The sequence below is a fragment of the Kogia breviceps genome, chromosome 1 (genome assembly GCF_026419965.1).
Source record: "Kogia breviceps isolate mKogBre1 chromosome 1, mKogBre1 haplotype 1, whole genome shotgun sequence".
NCBI lineage: Eukaryota > Metazoa > Chordata > Mammalia > Artiodactyla > Physeteridae > Kogia > Kogia breviceps.
Window position 1 is genome coordinate 147,276,374 of NC_081310.1, and position 22,296 is coordinate 147,298,669.

Genomic DNA, 22,296 nt, shown 5'->3' on the forward strand with positions numbered 1-22,296 from the left:
AGTGACTGAGCCCGATCACAGGATTTAGTTCTGTGTCTTGCCTCTGAGTTGCTGGATGACTTTGGGTAACTTGTTTAATGTCTTTGTGGCTTGAATACTTTCTATTCCATCTTCTGAAAATGAGGCAACTCATCTGGAAGTTCTCGAAGAGCACAACTCAGTTGTTCCAGTGTGTATTATAGAATATTAGTGGTCACTTAGCCTAACCTCTTATCCCTGTACAAAAAGAGCACTAGCCTTTGCGTAACTCTACTGACAAGGAGCTTATACTCACGAGGCAGCCTAAGAGGTTGATAGTACACTGTTTCCCAAAGTATGTTCCTCAGAACATTAATTCTGTACAATGTTAAAAGTGTTTGAGAAGTTGCAGTTCCATAACCAAACAAGTTTGGGAAATGCTGTGTTAAAAAAGTTAAATGGGGGGACTTTCCTGGTGGCGCAGTGGTTAAGAATCTGCCTGCCAATGCAGGGGACACGGGTTTGAGCCCTGGTCCGGGAAGATCCCACATGCCACGGATCAGCTAAGCCCGTGCGCCACAACTACTGAGCCTGCGCTCTAGAGCCCGCGAGCCACAACTACTGAGCCCGAGTGCCACAACTACTGAAGCCTGCACACCTAGAGCCTGTGCTCCACAACAAGAGAAGCCACCACAATGAGAAGCCCGCGCACCGCAACGAAGAGTAGCCCCCGCTCGCCGCAACTAGAGAAAGCCCGTGTGCGGCGATGAAGACCCAATGCAGCCAAAGATAAATAAAATAAAATAAATATATATAAAAAAAAGTTAAATGGATTTAAGAAAAATGTTAATACTTTCCAGTAAGCTGATATCCATTGAAAATGTCCAAGAGAGGATTAATATAATTGGGTGACCAAATATTTATATCAGAACTCCCATTTATTTTTGTGATTACTTAGTAAAAAGTATGTTCAAATGTTCTTTTACTAGGTTGAAGTGTTTCTTCAATAGCTCCTCCCCATCAGTCCTGCTTCTGCTCTGGAATTTCACAGAGTCTTTCCTCTTGAAAGCCTGAGGGCTTTCGCAATTGGCAAATACATCTTCCTACAGTTGCTTCTTCGGGTTAAATAGCTCCCCTGGTCCTCTCTTAGCTCCTTCAAAGTCCTCACGGGACATAGTTTCTGGACTGTTGGCTGTTCTGTGTGCCTGCCTTGGGTTTGTTCTTGCCTCTCTTAAATCCTAGAGTTGCCAGATAAACTACAAAGGACCAGTTACACGTGAATTTCAGATAAACATTTGGGACATACTCATACTAAAAAATTATCAAATGTAACTGCGTGTCTTGTATTTTTCAGTGCTAAAGCTGGCAACCTTATTAGAATTTCAGAAAGGCCATTTTTAATGTGTTGCAAGGGTACAGGGCACAGAGTAACTACACTAATGGGAGTGGCACAGGCGGCCACAATCACCAGAACCAGGTGTATGAAATCGTGCAAGGTGGCCGACACTTTGTACCTCATGTGTGCTGGGTAGTGCTTCACTATTAGATTTCCATGAAAAAGATACTTTCAATTCAGAAAAGTGAAGGGTAAAATAGAGAAAGCTAGAGCAGGAAGAGACCTATGATCATCCTGCCTCCTCGCTCACTTCACAGGTAAAGAAAGAGATTTCCACGGAGAGTAAGAGACTTTCCCCAAAGTCACAGTAATGGCAATATTGGGATTAGCATCCAGAATTCTGGACTCTAAATTCATCTGCTTTCAGTCGACACAATGTTGCTTCCAAACAGTAAGCTCTGTGAGGGCAGAAACATACCTGGCTTATTCCCCACAGCATCACATCCCCAGTGCCCAGCCCAGGTCCTGGTATGCCAAAGGCACCCAATAGTATTTATTGAGTGTTTGAATGAATGTGAGACTTCTCAAAGCCTCCTTTTCGTCCAAGGGCAAACTTCAATAAATTATTCTAATGTAAATTCCAGAGCAGAGATTGCATCTCTTGCTTCTTTATAGCCTTGTTCCTAACCCCTATGCTTAGACTAATCCTTTGTCAAGAGAAGAGCTCAATAAAACTTCTGGTGAGAAAAATTGTTATGCAAGGTATAAACATAATTTCATTGCTACCTACCTGTGATCTGATTTTCTATTTCCCCTTGCATATGCAGAGACTCCATATAGACTGTGCGGTTGCCAATAAATCTTGCACACGCAATCCCTCTGTACGGCTGACAGAATCCATCTTCTTCGTACTCATCTCTAAAAACAGAGCACAGACATCAGAGGGTGCAATACACACTTGCAGTTGGCTCTGACTGCGCAATGCCGCAGACAGTCACTAGGGGGCGCCGTCGGGCACAGTATCCTAAAGACTGGGCTAAGGAATCCGACTTTTTCCTCAGTTCCATCACATCTGTTGGTCACGTTGGTCAAGCTTCCTTCACCCCCAGAAAAATCATCCTGAAGCACAAAATCATCCTTAAATATGGGAGAAAACAGTTTTATTTTCGCAGCTGGTGGTGCGCTGGAAGATGATGTAGTTGTAAGAGTAAAGAGGGAATGAGTTGGAAATCTGGGCACATGTTCTACAGTTTTTTTTTTTTTTAAGCACAGATTATTTCCTCTTCATTTGCGAAAAAGGCGTGGGCGCGTTATCCCCAAGATACACTTGGACTGATATGTCAGTTAGGAGACTCCACGGGGTGAGAAGCTGGGGGCAGCTGGAAAGAAACCAGAGGGCAGTCCAGTTACTTGGCTCCTGCTTGAGACCTATTTTCTCCACCCTGCAGAGAGAGGTCCATGGCAAACCATGGACTGGACAATTTCAAATGAGTCACTAAATCCCAGGAAATCCAGAGCAAATGCCAATGGATACTTGCTTTCATAATCCCCTAAAACTTAAAAAAATAATCTTAAAAAGTTTTTGCTGCCTCAAATGACAATAATAAAGGGGAGGGCAGAGATTTTATTCTGAAGACAAGGGGATACCAGAAAGTGATGTGATGAATGACAGTCTGGCAAATGACTGGAGATCTAAGGCTGGAGATTAGGACCCAAGATGGCAGGTTCAGCTGAAAGGACAGAGGCTAAAACCTCCCACAAGGGCCTATGATAAGCTCAAGATACCAGAGTACAGAATATCAATCTGCTTCTGAAAGGCAGACCACAGCCAAGCAGAAGGCTATCTGCCAGGCTTATGGGCGGACTTCTAGCCTGGACGCTCCTCCTCCGTTAACCTGGCTGGAATCAACACATCATCTGAACAAAGCATCATTTTTCCTCTTTGGTTTCTTCTAAGTTAAAGTACTTTAGAGCAAAAATCAGGAGAACAAAATTCTCCTTCTACATTTAACATTTGCATGTCCTTAGGCAACCTCCCAAGTCCTCTGAGCTATGGTTTTCTTACCTATAAGATGATGCTAATACTTGACCTCTCGACCCTGTAGGTCACAGTCATGAGGATCCTATCAAATTGTGTAAAAGCTTTTAAAAAGTGCTACACTGAGGTAACATACAATTATTATTAAAGTACTTACAGTTACCAAAGAAGACATTTATTTAAAGGAGAATTATTTACTAAGCTTCTACTTTGTAAAATTGACTGTGTTCAGTGCTGTGACCCTGGACTTCCACACCTGAGGGTTCAGTGAGGGAGTCTAGAAAGCCCACTAGGAAACCAGGTGAAAAAATCTGATAGAGCTGATCCTTAAAAGACACTGGTTTTCAGTTGCTTTCTACTCCCTATTCACTAAAACTTTCGTCATTTTGAAGGTGGAGATGGGAGCAGTATCTTCAGTGTAGTCCTCCAAATAGTTTGCAGTGCAAAGCTCTTAAAAACGTAAACTTTAAGTACACGTACAAATGAATACATATACCTGACATAAAGACACTGAAATTTTAACGTTGCAAAATCCTGCAAGCACTCTAAATGTTTACTTTCATAAATCCTAGAGTAATGTTGAAGCCTTTTTGGCTTAAATTTTACTTGGGTTGTAAAATTAACCCCACTTTTATTGGGTAGCTAATACCATAAACCTATGGGGAGAAAGAAGTTTCTTGATGACCCAGCCTTGGATCTTGGAGACTGAAGTCCGGAGACCAGAATGCACCCCCCTACTCCCACCCCCACTATTAAAGACGATGCTTTTCTATCCCTAGGCATTAGCAGAGCTCTGGATTTTTAAGGTGTCATTATGAGAACACTTCTTCCTCCCCCACATTAAACCCTCAAGGCCTCAATTTATATCTCTTGGGAGGACAAAACCCTGGAATTACCCCCAGATATAAATCCCTGACCTACTGGGAGTTTCCATATTTTATGTGTGAGGCTAAGGCTAAACTTCTTACCACCTTTCCAGTTCAAGATTCTAAAAAGACCCGTTGAGTACTGTTTCTTGGAATAAATGGAATGCAATTCCTTGGCTGCATATTTCTTATCAAGGGCTTAGAGCTGCAGGTGTATTACATTTTTGACTGTGCCCAGAATTCCTGATATTCTGGCTAGTCTCTTGGGGACAGATATAAAAAACAAAACAAACAAAATAAAAAAAACCAGTATGTAATGTCACCTGCTAGGGAGTAGTTCTCAGTCCCGTTTGCTTATACAATCTCCTTAGGAAGCTTTCGAAAATACCAGTGCCCAAACCCCACCACGGACCTATTAAGTCAGTCTCGGGGATGCAGCTTAGGTATTCATGCGTTTTAAAAAGCTCTCAGGTGATTTGAATGTGGTGGAGAACCACAGCACTAGAAAAATAAACATGTATTTTATTAAGTGTCTGCCACTCTTTGTGCTGAGTACTATGCTAAGTGCTTTCGTCAAAGTAGCCCCTTGTGCAGTGTTAATTATCCTTATTTATCAGTGGGAGAAACTCAAGTTCAGAGAAGTTAAGTAACTGGCTCAGATTCACAAAGCCAGTAAGTTGTGGAGCTAGGATTTAAACTCAAAATTCAAACTGAAGCTTGAATACCAGGCTGTTGGATCTGTAATGATGTTCTACTTTTGAATACTACTTTAAATGAAATCAGCCTAATAATAAATAAGAGGCCTTGTAATGAGCCTTTACTCTGTGCCAGGCACTGTTAAATTTCATTTATGTATAAAATCAATATTAAGTAGTTTAATCCTGACAACAGTCTTATACAGAAGGTGAAGGTGTAATTATTCTCATTTTACAGATGAGAAAACTATAGGGTCAGAAAGAGAAAAGAACTTGTCTAATGTGACACAGCAAATAGAAGAACTAGATTTGCCCCAGACAGGCACTTGTAACCATGGTATACAGCTTCCTTCCAAATGGTTGGTTATAGAAATTTTTGCATTGCTTACAGGGGCCTTCTACTGTGAAGATGTTTTGGTATCTGCTGGGTGGCAAAAACGATTTTCTTTTAAACATCAAGTCGCAATCGCCTTTCATCCTTTCCATTTCCCCTGCTGGCTGTGGCTGGAGGGGAACAAACGCTCCTCCAACATTAATCAGCTTTATGCTTTTCTCCAGCTCACACTTCTTTCATTGTTGATGCCCTCCATGCTCAGCAAATTAAAAACATGAAGCAGCAAGGCAGAAAGAGTGCAAGGGCACTTGCTGCTAGCTCACCCGAGGCTGCGTTCTAGGGAGAAGAAAAGTGCACTAGGAGAGGGCAAACGGAATTCTGGCCATTCATCACAGCAGCTGGCACAAACATGTGCCAGCTACCTCATCGTGGTGTCAGGATGCCCGGGCGCTTTGTGATGGGCACCCCTGTTTCTCATAGAAGCAGTTAGTTACTGTGTTACCAGCCCCTCAACCTTCCGAAGTCACTGTCATGTGATAGGGAAAAGCAAACACAGTTTGCTCTCCAGCTCTGGGATCTCCTCCTTCCCCAGAGCAAGGAGCTTATGAGGGATGGTCACGCGAGCTGACAGCAACCATGACCAACGTGGCAGCAGTAGGAGTGTCCCCTCAGGAAGCACCACGGATCGAGAATGGGGAAACACTGCCCACCGGAGTTTGACAGCGACAGTGGGAGTCAATAGCTACACGTTCCTTGGCAAACCTCTCGGGTCTGGAACAAGGCTCTCGAGATCTCTCCGAAAATGAAAACAGCACATTGTGTAGCGTGGGGTCTGGGAAACCCACGATGTAGTTTTTTGAGAGTGGGGAGCAGGAAAGGAGGAGAAAGGATGGGTGGGTAGGTAGGGTGTGGGGAGTAAAAGGACGCAGAATACCCCAAGTGGATGCCAAAATGGAGATGTGCCAAGTTTAGATCATCAGAGGCCTGCTGGCGCTCTCTTTAGTGTTTCCAGGGAGATCAGGGTTTCTGAAGCGTGCCTCAATTTAAGGCAGACAAGAGAGCAAACTCAACTGTTGTCTCAGACACATGATTTCCAAAGAAACCCTTAATATTCGTAAAAAAACTGGTGAAAACGGAATGAAGTCTGTAGATTAGTTAGTAGTGTTGTATCAATGTTAATTTCTTACTTTTGATAACAGTACAATGTTGATGCAAGACTTTAACATTAGGGGTAATGGGATAAGAGGATATGGAAACTCTGTACTACTTGTGCCACTTTTCTTATATATAAATATTTCAAAATAAAAAGTAAAAAAAAAAACAAAAGAAAAAAAAGAGTGTTACAGGATGGCGGGGGGTGGGGGTGGGAACCTTACTGTATACAGATGAGCAGGAGGGGCTATGGTGTGAGGGTATCGGGAAGGCCCTCAAATGACCTCATTTACTCTTCAAAACAACTTTATCAGAATCTATCTGGGCCTATCCCTGGGTGGCTGAATTCCCATCATGAACAGTTCACTTATTTGTTTGAGCTTGGCCTACTTCTAAATTCAAATACTTCCAGGAGAGATGACAAACTTGGTCAGGAAGAGCTCAGTACAGATGGATTTTTTATTAACTGCTGTTGGCGCTTTCATCTTTGTTGAAAGTTGTATACAAGGAGGGTGGGGCAATTGATGAGAGGTCCGTGTGTGAAGAGGAAGGCAATCTTCCTGGCCTTGCACTTCAGTCCAGGGCCAGCCTATGGCCAGTGAGATGACAGAGAAGGCAGACCAGCCTATGGCCAGTGAGATGACAGAGAAGGCAGACCAGGAGGGAGGGTATGAGAGACTGGTTCATCAGTCACTTGTTACAAAGGGATCTTTTCAAGACACAGACTTGATCAGGTCATTTCCTGCCTAAAATTCATCCTAGTTTCTGACTCACCACAGTTTCTTAACTGTAGTACACAAGGCCTTTCCCTAGTTCCTGCCCATTTTTCCAGCCTGGTTCCTGGCCTGATGAGCCTGTGAACTTAATGATACTAGCCATGCTACTGACCTTGCTAGTCTCCAAACAAGGAATGCACTTTGCTGCTCTCCTGGCTTCTCCTGTTCTCTTCCTGAGACCCAGTGCTCCCTCCATCCTCTTTCTCACCTTGTGGTTGCCCTTATGTCTTTAAGAGCCCAATGCTTCAACTCCCCCAGGGAAGTTAGTAACTGCCCACTCCACTGTCTCCCCACCCCGTCCACCAGCACCTTTATCACACCACTCCTACGCATTTCTGACTTCATATTATATTTGTCTGTTTAGTGCCCACTTCACCACTACTCTAAGGCAAGGAGCATGTCTGATTAGGCTTCGTAACTCCAGGGCCCAGCACAGTGCACAGCTCAGTAAATAAGAGCTGAATGAGGGAGAGGGTGCTGCTGAGAGCTGTTTCTACCCCCACCCCACTGTACACAGACTGACCAACAGAACTGTAATAGACATAACAGACATGGAGATGACCTAGGCTAGCTCTCAGACATGGACCCTCTCCATACCAGAAGGACCCTCCAAACTGGAAACCACTTTCTTCTGCACCAGATTTTACACTGGGGCCTGATAGGCTTACTCAAGCTGAAGTGATTCTTACTGATGAGTGAGGCCCTAACATGTTCCCCTTTGGGGTAATACGACTAGTTAAAATGCATGCTCCTCCTTACTAGGAAGAGAATGGACATAAAGGGACTTTGCTAACTATAAAATCTCACTCAAACAAAAGAATCTCAGAGACTCAAACAAATACTTGTACACAAATGTTCATAGCAGCACTATTCACAGTAGTAGAAACAACCCCAAAGGCTCATCAACAGTTGAATGGATAGACAAAATGTGGTAGATCCATACGGTGGAATATTATTCACCACGAAAAAGGGACGAAGTACTGAAACATGCTACGCTGTGGAAGAATCTCCAAACCATTATGGTAAATGAAATAAAACAGATGAGAAAGGTCACACAGTATATGATTCCATTGACATGAATGAGTAAATCCATAAAGACAGGAAGCAGACTGGTGGTAACCAGGAGCTGCAGGAAGGGAGGAATAGGGAATAACTACTCAACGGGTATAGAGTTTTATTTCTTTTTTTTTTTTTTGCGGTACACGGGCCTCTCACTGTTGTGGCCTCTCCCGTTGCGGAGCACAGGCTCCGGACGCGCAGGCTCAGCGGCCATGGCTCACGGGCCCAGCCACTCCACGGCATGTGGGATCTTCCCGGACCGGGGCACGAACCCGTGTCCCCTGCATGGGCAGGCGGACTCTCAACCACTGCGCCACCAGGGAAGCCCTAGAGTTTTATTTCGTTATGATAAAAATGTTTTGGAACTAGAGAGAGACGGTGGTTGCACAGCATTGTAAATGTATTAACTGCTATGGAATCGCTCACTTTTGAATAGTTAATTTTAAGTTATGTGAATTTCACCTCAATTTTTATGAAAAATCTCATTTATACACAAGGGACAAGGTAGAGGGAGCAATAGAGAGGAGCAATAAGTGGGAATTTTAAGCTTCAGAGCTGGGGAGAGATTTTGGGGGTTGTTTCCAAGCACACTCATTGGCCAAAAGCACTGGCAACTTACACAGTTCCAGCAGGTTTTCTTGTTCTGATTCTCATGGTTCTTCAACTGGAATGCCAGAGACAGTGCTCAGCAAGCCCACAACTTGGCAGCCTCATGGGGGACTGACAGCCGTTGAGTGGCATCTTCCAACACTTCTGAATTTACCCCACTCGGTGAGCCCCATTTTGAGCCATGGAGATGAAATCCCATCAAGATGCCTGTGCTCAGAGCCCTGAATCTTGGTTTGAAGGAAATTCATCATGCAGTTCAAAGAGATGTAGTATCCCTAGGTGTGCTCCAGTTAGCAATTTAGCAAAGTTCGGGTTATTTTCTCTCATGTGGGAAGTAATTTCACTTTACCGATGCAAATATAACTGGTAAGCTACATTTGCTTCCCCAAAGACCATCATGGACATAAATGATGGAAAGTATCCCTTTTTAAATTTGTAAATCAGGCCACATATTACCCTGATCTGGTTAGAGCACAGCCATGGCAGATCCACACCCACGGTGCTTCCCAGGGCTGGCACTAGTAAGCTTGGGGCTGGGTCCAAAGCCTCCCACCTCAGGCAGGTTCTCCCTTGGGAGGTGCAGCCAGATCTCTTAAAGGTGAAAATCAGCTGGGTCTTTTCATTAAAAAGGGGGATACATGATAAAATTAAGAATTTGCATAAAGAATGCAGAATTACCCAATATGGATAAACGCTCAGAGACACAGACATTTTAAGAACAGAATATAATCTGGTGTGGTTTAAAAAAGTTACCACCTCTCCAAAGCCACCTCCTTCCTTTTCCTGAAACAGCTTTGATCCTTGTAGCATCGTTGGTTAACTGCCAACCAGGAGGAGGGAAAATAGTTTAAGTCATACCAGCTTGGAAGAAAAGGCCCTTGGAGAAGAGGTATCAGGATAAACAGGTGGAGACATGGAAAGAGCTGGCTGGAGTGAATGAGAGAAGGTGGGCACCTTGGAAGGAGAGCTGTCGGGGGCACCGAAAGTATACTTTGCCTCAGGCTGCCTGCGGTGGAGAGATCTGTTTTTAAAGACCAAACTGAAAGTGGGCATCAAAGAGGGTAACACGTAAACACACTAGACCTTTAAGATCAGCTTTCAAAGTGATCCAATCAAGGCACATCAACCCAGAGGGGGGATGACTCACGGAGAAGACTTCAATCTACAAGGCTGAGAAATCAGCCCATTCTAACAGCCCTTCTCCTCCTGGAATGCCTTTGTAGGCACAAGCAATTGTGAGGCCACTGTGTCAAGTATCACGTGCTGTTTCCCACACCTGGACCCTGACAACTGTTAACATTTATTTCCTCAGCAAAAGAGTCTGCTCTCTCACACCACTTTTTTGCTTTGAAAAATTAAAATAAAATTTTGAAGTTCTTTTTTTCCCCTTGGCTGTGAACCATTAAGACAAACAGATGAATAACGTTCTGTCATAGTTTCCAGAGCAGCACGTAATAGTTACTTGTGTCTAACTTAGAAATGGGAAGGTATTGGCTTTGCTTCATAGTGATGTTTAGGAACATAAGGGCTTTATTTCACTTTGGAAAAGGAGAATTACCCAGGCTTGTATCTCACAAATGTAATTTAAGGGGAAATTATGTGTGTGATAGATTTTATTCCTATTTAGACATGCATTTGGAATGATAGGACTGTACAACAACAGTATTTGTAAGAATATGGAAGGTCACTAATAAAAAGAATGAGTGACTTTTGCCCCCTCCTATTTACCGAGGTTTTCATGGTGGAGTAGCCTTTACCTTCTTAGAAGCCCTGGGGTGTTTTGACTTTTCCTCCTATGAAGGGCCTACTTTGCTCCTAAGCTTAGGCTAGAACGCACAGATGGGTCTTGGAGCCCCCAAGTTTGGGGCCCCGAGTTCTCATTAGAAACCTTTGGATGTTCTTTGGCAGTCCTTCAAATATCAGGCATTCAAATTACTCCCTAAATTTGCCCATTGAGAATAATGGAAGTTTAGAATAATATGACATGCACACATACCAATCTGGTCAGATTTTTTACCACAAGTGTTACTAGGATTGCTTTGATAGTTTTTTCACTTTCCTTTTATGCCTATGGCCATGGATTGAAAAAAGAGGGGATTTGTGGAAAGAGTGGTAAACGGAACTTAGGGACTTCTTAGGAGGGTTTTGATTTCATCTTACTACTCAGAAGTGGGGTGAAACCCAATCCCCCATTTTGCTTTTCTGTTTCATCTCAGCTTTGTTTCCCATTCCTTCTGCTGAGGGCAGTTAGGAGAGACTACTAGCCTCCATAAAAAGCAGTGGTGAGTATAAGGCCTCCCCCAACCCCCAGCCCCCAATAAGGCAACACAGAGGTGCCCAAATGTACACGTTAAAAAAAAAAAAATGTAAAGAGGCAGAAATTCCCACTAAAATAAGGTTTGATTTGTGAGGCACCAAATGGGAATATTGTAACTGGACAAGCGGTATCTGTTAGACAAGGGGGTCTCTGGGACAGAGCTGTGAAATCCAGTGGACTCTTTAAGGAGAAATGAGGAATGAGGGTGGATTTGTGGGGCTGCTTTAACTAGAATGAGAAAGTGCAGAGCAGAGAAAGGAGAGGCCTCATGTTCTCAGCACTGGGATACCAATGATATGATCCCTGTTCACTAGGACTGTACATTCTATGGGGGAGAAACGTGAGTGTGATAAACATCACCTCTGTTACCCTTTCCCTCCTCTCCTTCTCCCCATTCCTCTTTCTTTTCAACCAAGTTTGCTGAAGCCTTGTGCTGAGAATAAAAGAAAGCATATACAACTGAGGCTGGGAAGGCTTCTCGAGGAGGTGATAGCTTCAAAAAGGGATAATTCAACAGATCATGGATTAAATGGTATGCTACCAAGATAAGTGGATTCGAAGACAGGGTAAGGGTTCATGGAGTAATGGGGGGGGGAGTGGGGCAGGACAGGCTCAAGGGGACTTCTCTGTGGACTCAAATCCTACTTTCACGTCCTTTAAAGTCTTTTTAACGCAGTCTTATTTCAATCTGCTACCTCAAAATTATAAGAGTAGGAAAAAATGGGGAGGGAAGGGATTTTATATTGAAGACAAGGGGACACCAGTAAGTGATGTGATTAGTGACAGTCTGGCAAATGGCTGGAGAGCTAGGGCTGGGGATTAGGGCCCAAGATGGCAGGTGCAACTTGTCTACAACCTGGCACAAGGGCAATATATGCAAGACACAGAGTACAGAACATCCAGCTGTTTCATGGAGAGAGCTGAGTCTATGTCAGAGCTGGCAGAAAATGGTAAGGGGCCCGCTGGCAGAACTGGTGTGTGTGGAACGGGACTGTGAACTCAGGGCAGGCACCAAGCCTTGTGGCTGTCCCCTGGGTCTGTTCATTGTCTAATGGAGTCATTCCGTTGGAATGGGACTTTTCCGAGCTCTGGGCCAACCCCTTCGAAGGCTGAAAGAACCAAGAGTGAGTGGCTATATGACTTGACCAAGTTCACCAAGTAGTTGGATGGTCAAAGGGCAGTGTCCGGGCAGACCTGGGCTCTGGAGACCCACAGAACTGGGTGCAGTCCTGACAGCTGCCTTCCAGCTGTGCATGACCTTGGGCTAGGTGTGTAATCTCCTCATCTGTAAAACTGGTGTGTTAAATAAGATCGTGTATACAAACTATTCAATCATGGTGGCTGTTTATGAAGTATAAGTTCCTTTTTTGCTTTAGATATTCTAGAAACAGGTGTACTGATTTACCAGGTACTATTGTAGGCACTGGAGAGAAGAAAGCAAACAAAAATCCCACCCTTGTAGTGCTGACATTAGCTTAGATTTCTAGCCGGAAGCTCTTTCTCTCACTCCCTTTTTTATAATTTGCATCTTGCAGTTCCTTCTCATTGGACCAAAGATAAGTCATACATAAAAGCATGCATGCGTGTGAACTCTGAACATGTTGGGGACAGAAGTGGGTATGGCTTATGAATCAGAAAGGCCAAGACTTAGGGGTTAGCCTTTAAGAAGAGAAGTTTGATTAAACCACCCCTCCTTGGTCTGCTCCATAGACTCTGCCTCCTTTCCCATTACTGTGGGTAGACGCTCTGTGCTCCACTTTAAGGCCCAACAACCATCATCTTGAGCTCATAGACCCCACCCCCTCTCACCCATCCATGGATATTGCTCTGGCAATTGTCCCTTTTCTCTTCTATATTGCCATTTCCCCCCATCTCTACTGGATCATTCCCGTCAATACATCAATGTACTGTAATACCTCCCACCGTAAATTCTCTTCAGACTGTGTCCCCATTCAGCTACCTCCATGTTTCTGTGTTCCCTTTTATAGGAATACTCCTCTCAAGGATGTCTGTACCTGTTTTCTCCAGTTCCCCCATTGGCTCTTGGACCCACCCCAATCAGGCCTTTGCCTTGCCATTCCACTGAAAGAGCTCTGTCAAGGTCAGTGGTCTCCATTACTAAATCCAACAGTGAATGTCCAGTCTTTATTGTTCTTGACCTAGCAGCAGCATCTGACACAGCTCTTGAAATACCTTTTTTCACTCAGCTTCCAGGACAGTGTTTCTCTCCTGGTTTTCCTTTTACTTCTTTGGCTGTGCTTTCTTAGTCTCCTGCGCTAGTTCAAAATGTTAGTCATCGAGAGCCCTAAGTCTCAGTCCTCAGACCTCTCCCTTGTACTCTCTCTCCCTACCTGATCTTCCTGCCTCCTAAGCTGTAAATGACCATTTCTGTACTGAAGACTCCCACACTCTTATCTCCAGCTGACACAACTCTCTGAACTTCAGCCTTCATATCTCCACTTGGGTATATAAAAGTAATTCAAACTCCACATGTCTAAAATTGAACTCTTTATTTCCCTCCAAGACCATTCTGGAACTCTTCCACCATCCCAGTAAATACCAGTTCCTTCCTCCAGCTGCTCACAATGAAAACTTTTGCGTTCTCCTTGATTTTACACTTTCTCTCACAACCACATGCAAACCAGCAGCCCATGCTTCCACCTCCTCTTTCAAAACCGATCCCAAACCTACCTGTACTGCTACCCTCTGGTTCAGGCCACCATGATCTCTGCACGACTTTTCTTCCAGTAGCCTCACAACTGGTCTTTCCACTCCCACTTCTGGCCACCTTCCCCAGTCTATTCTCAGCGCAGCAGCTGGAGGAATCCTTGTAGGACCTAAATCAGTTTATGTCCCTCCCCTGCTCAAACTCCTCCGAAGACTTCCCTTCTTGTGTTAAGGAAACACTGGAGTCCTTACAATGTCCTTAACAGTCTTCTGCTGCTCCCACCACCTCTTTGACCTCATGCCTACCACTGTTCCCTTGCCCTTATCTAACTGATTATTACCTATTCCATTTAGTATCATCAGATAGACTCTGTATTGATACATTTAATTGTTTATTGTTTATATACAAACTTCATGGGGACAGGAACTTTGGTTTGGTCACAGCTGTGTCCCCATTGCCTAGAACAGTGACTAGTGAGTATCAAGCTATTGACACTTAGTACCTACATACACACATGTTTAATGAGTGAATGAAATCTCTCCCACTTTTTACTTTAACTTCTGTGTGGTGGCAGCAAAGAGGGAACCTGAGTTCATCTCACAGCCTGAAATTTACAGTTTCTCCCCTGGCCCAGCCCAGCCACTCAAGCTCCCCATGCACTTAGTTCTGCTGAATGGAAGAAACGAAGATGGGAAGGAGAGGAGAAGGGGTGACCTTTAAGAGGAGCAACACTTTAACTTGACAACTAAATTGGCTTCCAGGGCTTCCCAGGTAGCACAGTGGTTAAGAATCTGCCTGCCAATGCAAGGGACATGGGTTCGAGCCCTGGCCCGGGAAGATCCCACATGCCATGGAGCAACTAAGCTCATGTGCCACAAGTACTGAGCCTGAGCTCTAGAGCCCACAAGCCGCAACTACTGAGCCCACGTGCCACACCTACGGAAGCATGTGCACCTAGAGCCCATGCTCTGCAACAAGAGAAGCCACCAAAATGAGAAGCCTGTGCACCGCAACAAAGAGTAGCCCCCAATCGCCGCAACTAGAGGAAGCCCGCGTGCAAGAACGAAGACCCAACACAGCCAAAAATAAATAAATTTATTAAAAAAAAAAAAAAACCAAACAAACTAAATAAATAAATAAATAGGCTTCCAAAGCACTGCTTGAATTTGACCCCTCTCCTCCCTCCAGGCTCAGCCCATCACCCCCCTCAGCTGACGACTCCCCTAACTGGGAGACCAGCCTCCAGTCTTCTTTTCTTCCAAACCCACCCTTCATGAAGCTGCCAAAGGGCCACCTAAAATGGAAATCTGCGTCATTCCTGTGGCTGGCGTGTTCCATAAACCACGCTGCCATCGTCAGTTACACAATAAATACTGGTTACTTCATGTTTATGAGATGAGAAGGCCACAAATTTTTGTTAATTTAATTTTCAAGTTCAAGTGGTTTCCTCTTCTCTTCCTCATTTCTTCCACTTACCTTCACGAGTTATCAAGATTGTACTCTTTCCTCAACAAGATTCTCAGCATTGAGGTAGATTAAAAAAAGAAGCATGACCTTTGACTTTTAGCTATGGGTATCATTTGTAACCATACCGAGATGTTTATGAAAATGGTATATTGCCCCAGAAACAACCCCCAAAAAGGCAGGAAGGGAGGATGGATGCTTTCCGTACACTGACTATGTGCCAGGAACCATCAAGGTAGTAGTATTACCTGCATTTTCTAGTTGAAGAAACTGAGGTTCAGAGACTAAGTCTCTTGCCCAAAGCCTTGGGCCTCACTCCATATTTTCTGCTGTTTCCACTATAAGAAATACTATAAAGCTAATATAAATATACAAAAATATGTATACACATGATTTAATGAAAAAGAAACACCAAAGAGTATTTGCACATATGATGCTGCTATGTGGGGCTGGGGTTATGTAAAATGATGCTGCTATGTAAAATGGTTATATGTACATAGACAAGGAAGGAGTTTAGATGGAAATAGTCAGTCTTGATTTTATCGAATCACTTGTCCTCCAAATTGTCCCAGTACTTAGCAGTGATATAGTAGTTAGAGTAACACTGAGAAAACAAGCACGAGAAAAAGTTCTCAATTGTGTGTATACTTCTTAGACTTAGCAGAGGGGAGAGAATTTCATAAGCAGTATTTGGTTTTCTGCAGGATGAGAGGAAGGAGGCAAACATTAAGGAGATGTCTAAAGCCAGAGAGGAGGAAGATGAACAGAAAAGATACCTCCCAGGTGGTCTGGCTTGATACAGGTTCTCTCTATTCAGCAAGTACTGTTCCCACTTCCTAGAAATTGACAGGAAAAATGCTGGTCAAGTAAGTTTCAAATTTCTCTAGGGCATTACCTAATAAGCAGGATGCTGGGACTGATCTTGGCACTGCTGAGTGGAAAAGTCACTGGGCTGGAAATCAGAGGACCAGGGTCCTTGGTGCTGATTTGGCTGCCAACAAGCTTATTTCTATGTAACTTGGAGAGGTCACTTACCCTCTTTTGTCCTCAGTTATTCCATTTGTATAATATAGAAGTTGAACTGATATGTTCTTTCCAATTCTAACCTCTTATGGTTGTTCTAGTCTTACCTCTCATCCTGTCCCTCCAAGAAGATTGCAGTATCCTCCTAACTGGTCTCTTGACCTCCATTCTTGATGCTGTAAATTGATATTTCGCTGCTGCAGAATGAGCTACCTGATAGCTAGATCAGATCATCTCTTTCTTACAACTGCAGTTACTCTCCACTGCATAAAGTCCCCTGATGACAGTCCTAGCACATTAACAGAGGTCACAAGGCCCCTGAATGTCCAGCACCATACATCTCTTCAGCCCCATCTCCTACCATTGCCCTTCTCAAACTCCAGGCCCTAGTAATAAAGAACAGCTGGTAGTTTCCGAACACACCACACTATTACGGACATTTATGCCTTGGCTATATCCTTCCAAGAAATCCATTCTTACCTTTCTCCACCTGGCTCACTGTCCTTTATCCTTCCAGTTCTAGTTCAGTCTTAGCTCTCTTAAGATGCTTTCCTGAAACCTCCAGATTAGTCCATGAGAAGGTTTGCTCTCTCTACCCTCCGGCACTTACTTCATTAGTCTAGGATTCTTTATTGAGATGTCTGTTCCTCTACCAGGCAGAAGGTTCCTGAAGTGCAGCAGCTTTTCTTATTTTTCTTTGTCGTCTCTGAGTGAGGTCCCCAATTTCACTCCCAGCAGAGCCCAGTCCATTTAACCTGGTTTGCAGAAGGTGCCCAAGAAATGTTTACGGAATTGCACAGACTTCCTGCAGCCTTCAACCAGCAGCCTTCCACAAGCACTCCTTGGAATACAATCCCAAAGGTGGACCAAGGCAGGTTCCATCCCTATTTCTTAAGTGCACTTAGCTAGCTCCCCCAGAGCCTTGCCCAGATCTGTGAGTTTCAGAGTTGGCAGTCAAAGGCCGGCTCACCACTCCCCACCCCCTCCCACCAATTTCTCTAAGCAGAAACAAAAAGACGTCCAGGTGCCAGGCATCCGGGTTGCTGTTCCACAGGGCGCGCAGGACAGAATCGTATCTGCTGCCATGAGGGTATTATTTTAAGCATTACTAAACACCCCTAACCTATCAACTCCTGGCTTTGTAGTCATTTCCAGTTGGAATGTCTTTAGGCTGAAAAAAGACAGGTTTGTGAGAAGGCATAAACAGCTTTGGTGAGAGGTGACATATGTTTTCTCCTAGTGAAAGCAAGCCACTCCCGTAGACTCTGCAGTTTTCTGGACACTGCATAAAATATATCTCTTAGGCAATTAATTTCCTGGCAGGCTTCGAGTGAAGCAATTACTCCCTGTTTTTCTTTGTCATTGTTCAAAAATCTAACAGTGCATCTATCTACTTTATTCGTGTCTGGAAGGCCAAAGGCTGCCTTGAAACCTCTGTGGCAAACGTATGTAAAAACACTTAGTGTTCACACGTTTGATTTAAATATTGACAAATTTTTTCATTAGTACATTAAACACTCAGCTTTATTCATCTTAAATGCTTTCCGGGAGAGTGACTCCCCCCATTAGCATGACTCCCAGTAACTCAACACAAACTTTGCAAGCGGGCAAACCATGGAACCCGGTAGTCTACTGTGCTCCTATTCTGTGGTGAGGCAGCTGGAACTGGTTATGAGCCAGTACTGGAAATAGTATTGGGAGATTTCTTGGCAGATTTCTTACATCGTTATTCAATATGAACTGCCAATCATATGCTCGTAGTTATGAAAATGTCAGGAAACTCTTAGTGTTCATGCTTTGCTTGACAAAGCTATTTTCGAGTCGTGTTGGAAGGCAGGGGCATCCAACATTTGGGATGGAGAAGAAAAGAGCAACCCTGCCCCCAACCTTCCCAGCAGTGTTTGAGAAGTTGGTAATTCAGTCCTAGATGACAAGAGCTCAACTCTGAACTGAGAGACGTCCGTTTCACACAGTCTCAATTAGTCCAGGATGTGTGTCAGGGCTACTAGAGTTCTGAAAGGAAATGCAAGAAACTTGTTCACTTCTTGCTCAGTTTGGATCAACTGAGCTTCAGATCAGGGTCAGCAAGTGTTTGACCCTTGCTCCTAAAGGCAGTGGAGCAATGCCCACGAGACAGGAAAGTGAGTAAGGCAGAGCCTAGAGAGAAGGGAGAGTGAAAGGGAAGGAAAGTAAAGGGTTTGGCAGAGAGATGGAGGGAGGACAAAAAAGAAGTGTAGGGCTTCCCTGGTGGCGCAGTGGTTGAGAGTCCGCCTGCCGATGCAGGAGACACGGGTTCGTGCCCTGGTCCGGGAAGATCCCACATGCCGCGGAGCGGCTGGGCCTGTGGACCATGGCCGCTGAGCCTGCGCGTCTGCAGCCTGTGCTCCGCAATGGGAGAGGCCACAACAGTGAGAGGCCCGCATACCGCAAAAAAAAAAAAAAAAAAAAAAAAAAGAAGTGTGAAAGAAATGCAAAATAGGGGATTAATACAACATCTCATGATGATGAAATAAATTCATATGACCTTTCAACACACATATTACAACTTAAGGTTAGAGTCTTATCACATTCTTGTAAGATATGTAAGGGCATTCTTAATCTACCCTTGAAAAAGCAATGGTTGCTGTGGAAATTTTGAAAAATAGAAGCACAAAGAAGAAAATTAAAATCACCATATATCCAGGACCTACAGATAATCACCCTTAACAAATATTTACATGCATACATATAAACACAGGAATGAATTCTTTTTACAACTTGGAATTATACTAGACATAATTTCTTCTTTTGAATGGAATATGTATTTCCCCCATCATTATTCTTCTAAAACATGGATTTTAGTGGTTGCAGTGAAACCTTCAGGTTGTATCCAACTTTCTGTTATTTATAAAATGTTGAGATGAATATCCTTGTGTATGAATCTTTATATACATCTATGATGTTTCTCTAGGCCACAAACAATGAGTGGAATTATTTTTTAAGTCAAAGGTATGCAGCTCTTTAAGGCTTTTTACATATATTTCCAAGTAGTCTTCTAAGAAAATTGTTCTAATTAATATTTCTACCATTAGTACAGAATGGTGTCTATTTATCTGCACTTGCTGCTAACAAATACCTGCTAAGGTACCTACTAGGTATTATCACTTTTTAAGATCATATCTCATTTTTATCCATAGTGAAGTTAAACATGTTTTTCATATGCTCACATGTTTATAAAACATTGGTACTAGTAATGTAAAGCATTTGCATATTTTATGCATTTTCTCTGTCCATTCTACTGTTGGTATTAGTATTCTTATTAGATGAAGAGTTTGAGATTTTGAGAGACAACTTGTTCAAGATCACATAGTTAAGTGGCAAATTTGGTTTTTGAGTCGGCTTCATGTCATGCTAGGCATGGTATTCTTTTATAAATCCCAAGGATAATAATATCCTAAGTCCAACACAGCAAAGCAAAATCCACTGAAACCACAAAAAATAAAATCAAGAAAATCCACAATGGTACAACAAGGTACAGAGCCCCTCATGAGGAGTATTGAATATCTCTTTGGTCTTTAACTACAGTCACTGAGTTGTGTGCTTAGAATATTTGCAGAGAAATAGCAATAGCCTAAGAACCATGTTTATAATGTGTTTTATTTGAATGAGCTCTTCCCTCCATATTGGTGGACTTAAAGTAAACCTGTAGGCAGAGATGTGAGGAGAGATGCTGAGGAAGGTGACAGTGTATTGGTGTGTATGGTGTATATGGGGATGGTGTATTGGTTGATGGTCTATTCCACTGGTCAGAGGGGGAGGGAAGGTAGCTACCAAAAAAGCTGGTTGATGGTAGGGGCACTTGTGACTAGGGGCATGCTCTCTGAAATCAGGGAGGGAGGTGCAAGTGGCTGAGTGCAGGCTAGGGCAGCCCAGGGGGGCAGCCTGCAATGAACGTTATCGGTTCCTTCAACCAACCAGCATCAGCTGAGCTCCTGGTCCAACTTCACCTGGAGCGTCCAGCTTTACTCTGGGCACCAGAGTTCAAAAGGGAAGCAGAGATACTAGATTGATGAAGAGAACTAAAATCATGTCACGAGAGCAATGGCTGAAGGAGCTAGAGAGGGGAGCCTGGAGAGGAGAAGACTTGAGGGAACACAAGAGTAGTCTTCAAATGCTTCAAGGACACTCTACATCCTTTACTGGACACGTGTGCTCTTCAGCTTCCCTCTTCATCGCCTCATCTCCAGTGTCCTGGCACATGGTGCTCAGTCAGAAAACATATTTATTGACAGGTGCCAGGCACTGTCCCCACCCTTGGGGATCCAGCATTGGACAGAGCCCCTGCCTGAAAGGAGCATACCTTCTCAAGGTATCCAGTACGTGGCTGCTGAGGATGAGCGGATACATAGGTGAATGTGTCAAAGATTGTACTCATCAAAATGGAGAGCAGAGGAGGAACATTTGGACTGAGATGGTAAATGAGTGATGACCTCTGAAGTGGCTGAAGATAACTAGGAAACGCCAGTGCCTACAAAGCTGAAGTCAGAGGTCTGAGTAGGCCAACTAGTTCCCTCTTCTCCATCCTCACATCACTAAATCACATCTCTAATTAAAGCCCCACCCGGTTAAACCATGTTGATGGTTCCCTATTGCTTTTAGGAAAAAGTGCAAATTCCATAACCGGATGCATAAGTTGGCTCACAAATGGGAGCCTGTCTCTCTTTCCAGTCTTATGCTCTGTTGTTCTGACAAAAGGAAGAGAATCGGATAGAAAACTCCTGCCTGGGGTTGGCTCAGTGCAGGCTAGGGGCAGCCCAGGGAGGCAGCCTTCAATGAATGTTATCGGTTCCTTCAACCAACCAGCACCAGCTGAGCGCCAGCCACGGTGTGGCAGTGGGTGCAGGTCCTGGTGCGCGAGGAGATCACAGTTTAAAGAAACTGTGGCGACATGCCATAAGGGCTACGACCTGGTGAGGAGGAAATGGCAGGAACGGAGGCAGCAGTACTTTCTAGTCATTCATTCTGCAGATACTGAGTGTCTGCTGCATGCCCTCCACTATTCTAGGTGCCAGGGCTCAGTGGTGAACCAAGGGCAGGGCAGGGGAGCAGTCTACTCGGTGCGGCCAATACAGGGTTTAGGGTCTGCGGAGAATTTTAAAACAATCATGAAACCAACTCTCTGTTAGTCTGCTGTTATTACCATATTGTGTCTGCGATTCAGACAACGTCCTATGAAATACTCCTATCCACCAGGGAGACACTCATACTGCCCTGCCCTTCGTGCACCATTGCTGGGGCTATGATCGTGAACAAAACATCCCCCAGTCACCGCCCTCATGGAGCTGACATGCCAGTGGGGGAGGGTGATGAATCCTCTCTCCTTTAGTAATAGAGCTGCCCATATCAGCTGGCCACCGGCTCACTTAGCAGGAGACCTCAGCTAGAGGCGGCGTGTGGCTATGTCCTGGCTAAAGAGATGTGAGCAGAATTGAAGTGGACTACCTCTGGGTCAGGCCCTGCAGAGAGAAAGAAAGGGACAGAGAGGGAGGGAGAGAGGGCAGAGGAAAGAAGGCAGGAAAGGAGGAAGGAAGGGATGAAGAAAGGAAGAAGAGAGGGCTGCATCCTTAAAAAAGAAAAGATAGAATGTGCTTGCTATATTTAACAAGAATACCCAACAAGGACCTGCTGTAGAGCACAGGGAACTCTGCTCGATGTGAATGCGGCAGCCTGGATGGGAGGGGAGTCTGGGGGAGAATGGATACATGTATATGTATGGCTGAGTCGCTTTGCTGTGCACCTGAAACTATCACAACATTGCTCATTGGCTATACTCCAATATAAAATAAAAAGTTAAAAAAAATAAAGATTGCTGTTTCTTCAGATGAAAAAAAAAAAAAGAAAGAATGTGCTCCTGACTGGAGTGTGGCCATGAAGATGCTGAAGAAGCCATCTAGAACAAGGTAGATGACACATGTTGGGGCTGGCAGAAGAGTAATACAGACTGAGCTTGGGTTTCCGGGTG

The 22,296-nt window shown here is 44.1% G+C and overlaps 1 protein-coding gene across 2 annotated transcripts in view; it reads right to left on the reverse strand.

Moving 5' to 3' along the window:
- Positions 1-22,296, reverse strand: part of ROR1 (receptor tyrosine kinase like orphan receptor 1) — a 400,273-nt gene that overhangs the window by 37,871 nt on the left and 340,106 nt on the right. For both annotated transcript variants that reach the window (XM_067006696.1, XM_067006694.1), the window contains exon 5: positions 2,085-2,212. In XM_067006696.1, the coding sequence (XP_066862797.1) occupies positions 2,085-2,212 (128 nt within the window). The remainder of the gene's footprint in view (positions 1-2,084; positions 2,213-22,296) is intronic.